Source organism: Convolutriloba macropyga, chromosome 7 (genome assembly GCF_964194025.1).
Source record: "Convolutriloba macropyga chromosome 7, txConMacr16.3, whole genome shotgun sequence".
Lineage (NCBI taxonomy): Eukaryota > Metazoa > Xenacoelomorpha > Acoela > Convolutidae > Convolutriloba > Convolutriloba macropyga.
This window is the reverse complement of record NC_134474.1, coordinates 73,563,030-73,575,279: the sequence shown is the minus strand read 5'-3', so window position 1 is coordinate 73,575,279 and position 12,250 is coordinate 73,563,030. Positions and strand designations below refer to the sequence as shown.

Here is a 12,250-nt window from a genome sequence, read left to right as displayed (position 1 = left end):
AGAAACCCAACAACATGAAAGGAACTATAGAAACAAACCCAGAGCAGGACAAGTCTTGAAATACAATCCAAAAAATTGAATGAAAAACTTAGAAGTACTCTACCTGACCAGCAGATCAATTGAACAATGCCAGCCAAAACACAAACAAAATAATCTCAAAAAGTTGAGAAACTAAAACAATCAAACAAACTAAACAAAATTTTACTCATTGCTGAAACACTTGAAGCTTTAATCCCGAAGCCAAAAAATGATCACACTAAATATGCCCATTTCAAAGACAAGTTCAAAATCAACTTTTGTCTCTGAAATCTGTCCAGGACTATATCTGCGAGACGGGAGAAAAATTCATTGGCCATTGAAAATTGTGTAACTCAATAACAGAAAAATTATTTAAAAATTGACCTCAATTGCAAATTTGGAAAAAAATGTTGCTGAAAATAGTGATATTATCATCTTCTCATTGACAAAATATAGCTAAAAGTGAGAACAGATCTAAAAAATAGCCCGAAGACATTGTAATGGAACTCATCAAAGTCCCCTCTTTTTAGTCGATCGACTGATAGGTTCAAACGACTACTATAAAAAAATCAAAACACAAGATGCATCTGGGAACAAAAGCAGAAACCCAACAACATGAAAGGAACTATAGAAACAAACCCAGAGCAGGACAAGTCTTGAAATACAATCCAAAAAATTGAATGAAAAACTTAGAAGTACTCTACCTGACCAGCAGATCAATTGAACAATGCCAGCCAAAACACAAACAAAATAATCTCAAAAAGTTGAGAAACTAAAACAATCAAACAAACTAAACAAAATTTTACTCATTGCTGAAACACTTGAAGCTTTAATCCCGAAGCCAAAAAATGATCACACTAAATTTGCCCATTTCAAAGACAAGTTCAAAACCAACTTTTTGTCTCCGAAATCTGTCCAGGATTATATCTGCGAGACCGGAGAAAAATTCATTGGCCAATGAAAATTGTGTAACTCAATAAGAGAAAAATTATTTAAAAATTGACCTCAATTGCAAATTTGAAAAAAATGTTGCTGAAAATAGTGATATCATCTTCAGAATCATTGGCTCAAAGATCGATAGGCAAAACTTTTAGAAAAAACTCAAATTTCAATTAAAACTTCGTTCTATTAAAATGTTGAAAACTATTCAATTGCCCCTTATCAACTATGCAATAACATACTACCAAACCCTGAAAGAGGTTACCTGGCTACTAAGGAGAGAAAAACTGAAAAAACGACAAATGTTTTCAAAAAATTTGAATAAAAAAATTTGGAAATTTATAAAATGTTTCCAAAATTCGAAAAGTTAAATTGTTGAGAACATTTCCATTTACACCAACGAACATGCAGAATTTTTTTAATCAGACCGTGAAATAGCTTTTCTGGCACTTGAGAATGGACACAAAAATTTGGAAAACTTAAAAAAAACTGCCGAATTTGAGACATTAAAATGTCGAAAACCTTTCTATTCTTACTGGAAAATATTAGGTGCCCTATTATCAAACCTTAAAGGAGATTCCCCGCCCCTGAGGCTGGAAAAAACTCAAACATGACAAAAATTTTCAAAAAAAAAATTTGAAAAATATTGCAAAGTTACGTATCATTTTGCTTGTTTGCAGTAACAATACATACAGCTCATAAGAGTCAAAACAAGTAATTTCGTCGCGCAAAGACCTTAATCAACTTCTTAAAACTTCAATCTAAGATTAATCAAGCAGAAAAAACTTAAAAAATTACAACAAACATGAATAATTGCACCATTTTGAGCCTAAAAGATCTAAAAATCACCTTTTTAACCTTAAATTAAGGCCATCCCAGCAGCTTCACCATTCCAAGCACTTGCAGGACTACTAAAGCCCACTTTTTTCTTCTAATAAAACTTAATGCCTGCTGGGCTTTACCTGTTTATCCCGTTTTTAAACAGCAAAAACATTGAAAAAATGTGTGAAAACATCTTAAAAAAACAGCGCCCCAATACAATTCAATTTCTTTGAACTGTTAAAAACCAAGAGAAGATCAATAATAGCCTCAGCGGCTATTAAAATAATAGCCTCAGCGGCTATCACTTCGCGGCTATTAAAAAACAATAGAACATAAAAAAATATCCCGAAAGTCAGCAAAACTGCCAAATTAGACAATAACGAATTTAAAACGTAAAAATCTGCCCAAAATTCAGATAATTTTTGCGTTGCGTTAAAACACTTTAATTAATATTAAATAAAACAGAAGTTCGCCAGAACCAATAATAAACTAATGGCAGCCAAAAAAGTATCCGAGGCATTAAAAAATTTATATAAAGCATATAAAGACTATAAAGCGCCTTAAAATGCGTATCAACACGGTGAAGTCACGAAAATAGCTCAAGATTGCATCTTTACGCCTAGTATATTTTTGAGATGGCCAAAATTTATTTGCTAATACGGTTTAAAACTTCTTCGAAAAGGCCGCATGTGATCAAAAATATTTCGCTAGCTTGAAAATTTGTTTACACATCGCACTCTCAAAAACGGTATGAACAGAAAATCTCTCTCTACTCTTCAATTCTTTCGGCCGTTTGATCTAAACACTTAGTTTTCACGTGCGGCATTTACTTTTACTTCCTGTTTTAAATACACTCCAGAAATAAACTCCATAAAAGACGGCCCAACAATACTCCTCTTCGAATCGCAAAAGACCAGAAGAAGGCCAATATTAACTCCAGCTATTGCTTTGCGCCCATTAATATACTAAATATACTTCAAATTTTCCCACAACCTTGAGAAAAACGAAGCAAGAAAAATTAACAATTGACCAAGAAGAAAATGACAAGTCAGCAATCATCAAAGTTCAGTATCATTTAGTACTTGAAAAGTGTTTGATGTACGTTCTCTCAACTGATCAAAAGATCGCCAAAGCAAACAGGAGTCACATTCAAGTCTTTCAAGCTGACAAGCACGGCTTCTTTTGACTTTGAAAAAGTAGGCACACACAAAAGCAATTGTTTATCATCACCACTATTCTCGGAATTCTTCAAATACTTGTACTGCAAGGTGTCACAGTTTCCTGCAAAGTAAATTCTCGGTTGGGCTTCAATCACAAATGGGTCTTGTTTGCTTTTGCCCAAAGGGTAACAAGGGAGAGTGTCCGGCGCAGTTGGACACGTAAGCTGGCATTTGAGAGTCATTTCCAGGGCAGAGAGGGGATCTGTCACTGTGCTGTATTTTGCAATGTCCTTCAGATTCTGACCAGAGCAGCCGACAATGTCAGAGTTGTTCAACTGGAAACAATTATAGGAAATTAGAAAACCATTGTGAGTACTTATTTCTAATCAGAGCCCCCCTTCACTCCACGAAATCATAGCCCCTTATTGTATATTTACAGTAATGGGGTGCTACAATTTATATGACCACTAAGCTTGGGGGCTGTAATGGGAAAAAACCTAATTTTATTACAAAGACTCGAAGAAACGTAAAAGCTGAAAGCCCCCAACAGGTGTACATTAACTCAGGATAAAGGTATTGTTCTACCACTATAGCAAAACTCAGATGACTTGCAATTTCATCACATATATGTATCACAGCTTTAGCACTTTTAAAGCGACCAAATTCTTGTTACAGCCACAATGTGTTGTTGTTTTCTATTTGGCTATAATCTTGCATACAAAGGAATATCAAATGAAAATGTTTATTTCTGAATTTCAAAATTCTAGTAGCGAATCATGCATACAATTATATTCGCACAATTTGGCTAACAGTTATGGAAAAAGATATGTATGCTGAAAATGATTGCGGAATAAACAGAAAACTTGTGGCATAAAGTAAGAACCTTGTTAATATAAATGACATACGAACGTCAAAGTCAGACTTTATATTTTCGTTCTAATAATTCACTTGAAGTCTGACTTTGACGTTCGTATGTCATTTATATTAACAAGGTTCTTACTTTATGCCACAAGTTTTCTGTTTATTCCGCAATCATTTTCAGCATACATATCTTTTTCCATAATTGTTAGCCAAATGGTGCGAATATAATTGTATGCATGATTCGCTACTAGAAATTCAGAAATAAACATTTTCATTTGATATTCCTTGGTGCAAAAGATTATAGCCAAATACAATACAACACATTGTGGCTGTAACAGTAGGACACGTATAAACTTCTATCTTAAAAAAAGAAAATTATTACTTCACTCTAGATTAAAATAAATTAGGCTCTTTCCAATTATACCCCCCCCCCCCCAAAAAAAAACATATTAGTCCCCCTTATGGTTTAAATGAATACGGCGACGGGGGGAGGAGGCTATACGTTACATGCCCACTAAGCTGGGAAGCTCTAATGGGAAGGACCCACAAATTTTCATTTTATGTAACAAAAATAGGATGATCGTAGTGGCAATATTCCAAGTGTCTGACCTTGAAATGGTATGGATTAGTGACAGTATTGAAGGTGGTGAATGTTGCGGCTTTGGGGAACATGCACTTGTGGAGGGGTTGTTGGGGCAAGAAAGCAGTGCCAGGGTCTGTCTCTCCAGGCATCAAGTCCACTGCACACGAAGAGGCAACCTATGTGATATAAGCCACTCGTCAGGATTACAAGGTATTTGACTGACTTAATAAAGGGAAATTATGCAGAAACAATTTTTTATCACTAGAGCTCTGTTGACATAAATGTAGAGTTTGTTGGCGCTAGTAGCGATAAGCCCCCTCCCCGCTCCATTAAGACCATCTATAGTTGATGTTTGTACACCATTATAATGAAATGGAATGCTATGGGTCAGTCTCATATCCTAAAAGCCATAATCACGGGTTCTGTTTACTCTCAATTCACAAATCAGTTTTAGACCAAAATCAATTTGATTTGTTGTAAATGTGATAAGCGAAGCAAAATTTTCCAAACTTTACTAATATAGAAATGAAAAACATAAATAACAAATTTATCTGGTATGACGATGCTAAATTTTGATTGGTTGAAAAAGACTTTTATAAATTCATACAGCACGCATTTTATTATCTTGAAATTCAGACAGACGATTGTGCTCAGTACAGTTCAGTTGCTTTCCATATTACTTGAATTGAAAAACTTGTAGCAGAAAAAGAGCGTTTTTACCGAACCCGCGCTTCGAATAGCACTTAGCAAAAACTTGCAATTAAAAGCCTTTATTAGAAAGGATATTGCAACGATAACTCTGTCTTCATACAATATAGTACTTGGCACTAGCACCTACATAGCTGCCTCTAAAAAGATAAAAAAGGAAGAAGCAAACACTATGAAGAGAGTTATCATATGGCGACAGAGATGTTGAACGCTTACTTCTGTTAAAAAGAAAGAAAAATTTGCAACTGATGGAATTAGCCATTAACGGAAAAACTTACAATCTTCGAATCATTAGAAAAACAAACACCGGAATTAGCCTTTATTTTATCGCACAAGAAGACAACCAAACCGATATCAAACGGATCCGTATTACAAAAGACTCAGAACTTTACAATTTCTTTCAAAACTACCGAATTCGAGAAATTAACCAAACCACAAGCACAACCCAACTTTACCCATTCAAAATTATTTGAGCATCAACCTCTTTGTTTTGCTAGCAAAGAGAAAAGACAACGCAAGCCACAACAGTACTTCTATGACACTATTGGAAGGCTATCATCCTAGAAACCCGTTCGTATTCTTCAACGACAAAACAATCGACAGAAAAGTAAGTCAAAAACTTGCAGCGAAGAACAAAAAAGACCAACCAAATAGCCTAAACTGCAAACTCTGTGACACAGCTAAATTGGAGAAGCGCACAAATTGCTCTTTCCACAAAAACACTTCAACAACGAACTGACTAAAGGAAAATGGCAGATCCAAGTCCGCCTCACGTACATCTGAAAAGGTTCTCAGGACTACCAAACGAAAACTGGCCTGAATTTGAAGGACTACTGAGAGCAAGCATTGCTGTATCTAGAATTCCTGAAGCGAACCACCAACGTGCAAGATATCTTCAGCTACACTTAGCCGGTAATGCACTCAACTATTACCTTCGACTCGCCGAAAACACAAGAAACGATCTAGACGATTCGCTTGAACAACTACGCAACCGATATGCAGGAGCAGACCAAAGAAGAAACTTTGAGCTCGATCTGCAATCGAGAAAGTTTGACCCAGTGAAAGAACAACCCGATGACTTCCTCACAGATCTGCAACGCCTCGCCAACCTCGCAATTGTGGACGATGCTGCAGCTCACATAGACCGCACTGACGAAAGAACAAGACGAATAAGAGAACAATTCATTCAAGGCATGCCCTTCAAGTACAAGAAAGTGTTGCTGAAAGAGAATGACAACATCACTGTAAACGAACTATGCGCTATCATCAAACGACGAGTCAGAATTGATCAGATAAACCCCGAACCACAATACACCACGGCATTCAATACACTAAACGCATCAGGAAACCCTGCTGTGGCCCAAGCCATAGAAAGCATAATGGCGGCAGGCATAGCATCAATGCAAGTAGCACAGCCACCGCATCAGCGCGTGGAGAGTACTCGGTACCCTAGCTACAGAAGAGGAAATAACTACAGAGGCTACAACCACAACAGACAAACATACCAGTATAATGGAAACCAAAATGGCCGAGGATACAGTAACAACTACAACATCAGAGGACGTAACCGTGGAAGCTTTCAGAGAGCCCGAGGAAATTATCCGAGAGGAAGGTCAAACTTCCAACGAAACGACCGAAGTAATGGACGTACCGAAAGATCTCCTACACCAATGAGAACATTTTGCAGAACATGTGCTAGCAATGAGCACACTGCCCGAGATTGTCCAGAACGTCAACCAGCATACCGCGATGGAAACATGCCATTCAATCAGCAATCAAAAAACTAAATATCCTGCATGTTTTTCTACAACATATACCAGATAGCATGACAAACTATAGCGAAAATGTATTCATAATACCTCTGCAGTTCGAAACATTAATAATGAAAGCAGTAGCAGACACTGGAGCATTCAGCAGCGCCATGTCAAAGAAACATTTTGATAAAATAAGCAGAAACCTCTACCAAAAACCAGAAAAAACAAATCCTCCTGAAATAAACGTTTCTACAGCTTTCCTACACCAATCACCCATTTTATTTACAGTCCAACTGACATTCAAAATTGGCCATTTACAATTTGAGGAACAGTTCATGGTGTTTGAAACACTTTCCGCTATCCTTCTTGGCTTTCCCTTCTTTGATAAAAATGAGATTATTATTGATGCCCACAACAGACTACTACAAACACCAGAATTTACTTTTCAGCTAAATCTAATGCACATAAAAGGCAACAACAAACAAAAACGTCTCAACAGCCGGAAAAAAATCATGCTCAAAACCAAAACAACCTATACGCTATCACCTGGGGAACAAAAATTTCTGGAACTAATCCCATCGGAGGAAACTGATGCACAAGAACAAATTGGACTCGTAGAGCCTACTGTCAAATTTGAAAAACTGGGCCTTGGTCTAACAAGCACGCTTGACAAACTTACAAAAAACAAAACTACCACCCTACTTGCAATCAATACAACAGAAGTTCCACTGCACATTAGACAAGACTCTCCAGTAGCAACATTCGAAATCATCACACCAGAGCAAGCACACTACCTGATACCACTTGAGCCAAAACTTCTCCCATCAAGCGACTCAAAGAAAACAATAAAGCAAATAGAAAAATCTATAGAGAGAACAGCAAAAGGCGAAATAAATCATATAACAATAAAACACGAAAACGGATTCTGGTTTCCGACCCCAGAAACCAATACCGACACATCGAAGATGAGTGAAGTTGAAAAACGCATATATGACGAACTTGTTAAATTTAAAAATCTTGAAGCAATTCAACCACTCTCGAAAAACGAAGACAGGAAAACTTTTCTTAACGCATTCAAATGGAGCGACAGCGTACTCTCTGACAAAGATAAAGAAAGAACAGAACAGCTTCTAGTCGAATTCAATGACATATTCACAAGGCACCGCCTTGACATTGGCTACACTCACAAATTCTCAGTCAAATTGACACCAGACACAAACAGACCTGTATACTCAAAAACTCAAAGAATTTCAATCCATCTCAAAGACGATTTGCTTGTTGAACTAGCCCTTCTCCAGTACTACGGAGTCATAACAACGCTCCCCTTCAGCCGCTACTCATCTCCAATATTTGCAAAACGGAAGCCAAACGGGAAGCTCAGAAAATTAGTAGATCTAAGAAAAATAAACCATCTCATTAGAAACGACTACAACAATAACAATTTCCCGAAAGCTACACTAGCAGATGCGGGCACCCACTTAGCCGGCAAGAAACTCTTTTGCAAGATGGATGGCAGCCACGGCTACTTCTCTGTACCAATGGCAGATGAACAATCAGTACAGTTACTGGCCTTCAACTTCGCATCGAGAACATATGCTTTTCAAAGACTAGCCCAAGGACTAAGCAGAAGTGTCAGCGCCTTTAGCTCATTCATGCGTCAAAACCTGGACCCCGTGATAACCGCGGATAAATGCTTTCAGTACGTCGACGACATTGGCATCGGAGCACATGACACAAACGACATGTTGGAAAAACTTCGAGCAATCTTTACATGCATCCGAGAATCAGGAATAAAACTTGCAACAGACAAATGCGCATTTGGACTCAGAGAAATACAATTCCTTGGTAATACGATAACCTCTGAGGGTCTCACACCAATTACACAGAAGATTACAACCTTTCTGAAAACATTCAGAATGCCGCGAAACCCAAAACAAGTCAAGCGAATGATCGGATTTTTTCAATTTTACAAAGCCTTTATCCCTGAACTTGCTGAAAAACTTTTACCGTTCTATCGTCTACTTAAGAAAGACACCAATTTCGTGATAGAAGAAGAACACCAAGTTATGCTGGAAAAGCTCACAAATGATCTAAGAACAGCCTGTGACCTTTCACTCAGATTACCCAAAGTTGACCAGCAATATGTAATAATGGCTGATGCATCCTTTTACGCAGCCGGATACGTACTGATGATAGAAGACTACACAACAAATGATGATAATCAGGAACTGAAAATTTATGCACCCGTCAGTTTTGGATCTAGAATTTTCCACCCAAACCAACTCAAACTTTCGATATATGCGAAAGAATTCCTCGCAGTTCACTTTGCCCTAGATACCTTTGCAAATATTGTATGGGGATGTAAAAAACCAATTCTCATTTTGACAGACAACAGATCAGTAACCAGGTTCTTTCAAACAAAAATCATACCGCCAACACTTTGGAATGCTATCGATCATGTACTCAGCTTCGACATCACACCGGGACACATACCCGGAAAAGCCAATTTAGCAGCGGACTATCTGTCGAGAATACACATAAACCCGAAAGAGAGGCTCGAGCTACGTATCAACTCACGCATACCGATGCACGAAATCGAAATCAACACAGCAGCAGATACACCTGACAATTCAATCAGTTATCTGAGCAGCTCAGAAAATGACGATACCCCCAAAATTATGAAAACATACTTACTTGAGAGAAAACAAACCAGCGGAGAAGATCCTATGAATGTTCGAGCTGACGTTCAACTGCAAATTCTTGCACCTGAAACGCAACAAATAAACGCCATGCATGAACAAAACCCATTGGATGAATTCATCACTCATGGGCACGGACCTTTAGACCTCCGTGCCGAACAACAACAAGACAAAGATATCAAACGGGTACTGCTCTGGTTTGAGAGAGGTTCACCGACTACAGGACAATATCTATCCAGTGACCTAAAAAAGTATCTCAAGCAGTTCCCAAGACTATCGATAACAGAAGGCGTCCTTCATCGCAAGTTCTATAACCACACTGGAAACCAATTTATTAAACAATATTGCGTCCCGTCGCACTTACAGAAGGAAGTACTCTACAGAATTCATAACAGTGTCTGGAGTGGGCACAAAGGAGTCTCACTGACAATAGCAGAATTCAGAAAACGATTTTACTTCCCGAACTTCACTGAACGCCTAACAGAATATATCAGAAACTGTCTCACATGCTTGCAAACAAAACCAGCACCAACATCTGCATTGAAACCTCCATTACAACCACTTTCGTCTCTACAAAACTTCCCAGCAGACCTTTTACTAATAGATCTGGTGGGAAAGATGCACCCTTCTCCCTACACGTACATTCTCTCAGGTATTGACGTGTTCTCGAAGTACCTTTTCGCCACACCTCTTATGAAAGGCGACGCAGACACCGTAGCACGAGCCCTTGTCTCAACTTTTCTGAGACACTCCTACATTCCCTCAAGAATCATATGTGACCTTGGAACTGCGTTTACATCCGAATTAATGAGCGAACTAGCAAACCTATTGGAGGTAGAGCTCAAACATTGCACACTGAAACATGCGCAAACCATTGGCTTACTTGAAAGAAACCACGCACCGCTCAAACAAATCTTGCGAATTAACGAAAACCAAACTTCCTCGGACTGGCATAGATACGTTGACATTGCAGTATTCATACACAACACATTTGCACCAGCTCTTGGGTGCACGCCATCTGACGTCTTTCACGGCAGAACACCGATAAATCCTTTGGACCTCAGATTTCAGAATACAAAATTATGGGAGTCTCACCCAAAATACGACTGCATTAAAGAGCTACAAGACAAAACTACGGAGCTTTTCTCCAGCGTAAAAGACAACCTTATCTCGTCTTATCTGAAATATAAAAAGTACTATGACAGAAAAGCCAACGCCACACCACTAAAACCCAAATCATACTGCCTGATCCTTGACCCAAAAACCACAACACAAGTAGCAGTGATGAATAAACAGCAAAGCAGGTGGATACCATTATACAGAGTAGAAAAGTTGCTCACGAATGCAAACTACATTGTACGCAAAACCAACACAAATTACACGCAATGTATCCATCGAATGAGACTTCGACCTGTGAAACCTCAATATCAAGTAGAAGACCTCGAACATGTAGACCCCGAAAACTTCGAAGCAGATCCCACCATACCAGAAGAAGAGAGAGAACCACAGCTGCTCGACAACCAAGTCAGGCACCACATTAACGAAGACAACATGCAGCTACCTATAACAACACCAGATGTCCAGTCAGTTTCTTTCAACTCAAACATCCAAACAGCTAATTTTTCTTCTGAAGACCCGCCAATACAATTTCATGATATGACACACGAACCGACGTTTGACCAAGATGCATTCTTCGTGGAAGGCTCAGTTCCAAGCGCAAACACGCAAAAAACGCCAGAATCAATTGATACAGGAGACTACGTCTTCTCAAATAACTCAAACTTCTTACCGTCCGACAGTCGTTTTGGCTCAAATCGACGATACAACCTTCGCAGAAATGATCATCTGGCATTGGCCCGAGAAAACTCGCTATATAACCTCTTACAACCATCAGAAAAAGCAAAGGAAGAACAGGTCAAAGTAATAACTTACTTCCCACTTGACCACATCCCAGACCCCAACCTGACAATTGATACAACAGAAACTGATCATGATGAGAGCATTGCAGACTCACAAGCAACAAGCTCACAGTCGCGAAACCAGAGTCTCAATGACTTCACGTTCGATTCATCTGAAAATCTTGGCGATCTATTTGATGACGTTAATAGCCCCGTCTACACGCCCCCAATATTAGACACTACAGGCGAAACCTTCTACTGGACCAACTCGATCAACGATATTTACAACAATACAACCTCAAGCGATGATGTCCAACAACCGAGATCCGACGAGAACAATGAGCACTCCCTTATAGGAGGCACCATCTCACAAATTGAAAATAACGAGAGCAATAGTGCTATTGCTCAACACGACAACCCCAGAACATCTTCACCACTTCCTCAAAGAGTATCCAACAGAGAACTAGCGGACCTTGGCCCAACGCTTCAAAACAGACGAAGAATTGTTCCGCTAACACTTCACCGTCGGGAGATCAACGGAAACCTTCACCAAACTTTTGGCTTCGAAGATGACAGCCAATAGGAATTGAGCACCAATTCTCTATTATACATACACATTAAATACGTCACCAACCAATGAAAACACTCCAAAAAAAATCCTAATTTAAAAGGAAAAAAGACACAGCTCAAATCATTTTCCAAAATTTTGTACCTCAAAATCGGTCGCACAAAGACTCTAATTCAATTTCACAAACAAACCTAGTTAGCAAAATGCTCAATATCGTACTATTTTTACTACAACTTTTAC

General features: G+C 38.6%; 2 protein-coding genes across 2 annotated transcripts in view; both read right to left on the bottom strand.

Moving 5' to 3' along the window:
• Window positions 1-12,250, bottom strand: part of LOC142343318 (dCTP pyrophosphatase 1-like) — a 247,818-nt gene that overhangs the window by 35,842 nt on the left and 199,726 nt on the right. The window lies entirely within an intron of this gene.
• LOC142343315 (DNA polymerase delta subunit 2-like) overlaps window positions 2,784-12,250 on the bottom strand; it is a 209,193-nt gene continuing 199,726 nt past the window's right edge. The window contains exons 8-9 of the mRNA XM_075395143.1: window positions 4,410-4,559; window positions 2,784-3,274 (exon numbers count right to left, since the gene is read on the bottom strand). Coding sequence (XP_075251258.1) covers window positions 2,888-3,274; window positions 4,410-4,559 — 537 coding nt within the window. The 3' untranslated portion in view covers window positions 2,784-2,887. The remainder of the gene's footprint in view (window positions 3,275-4,409; window positions 4,560-12,250) is intronic.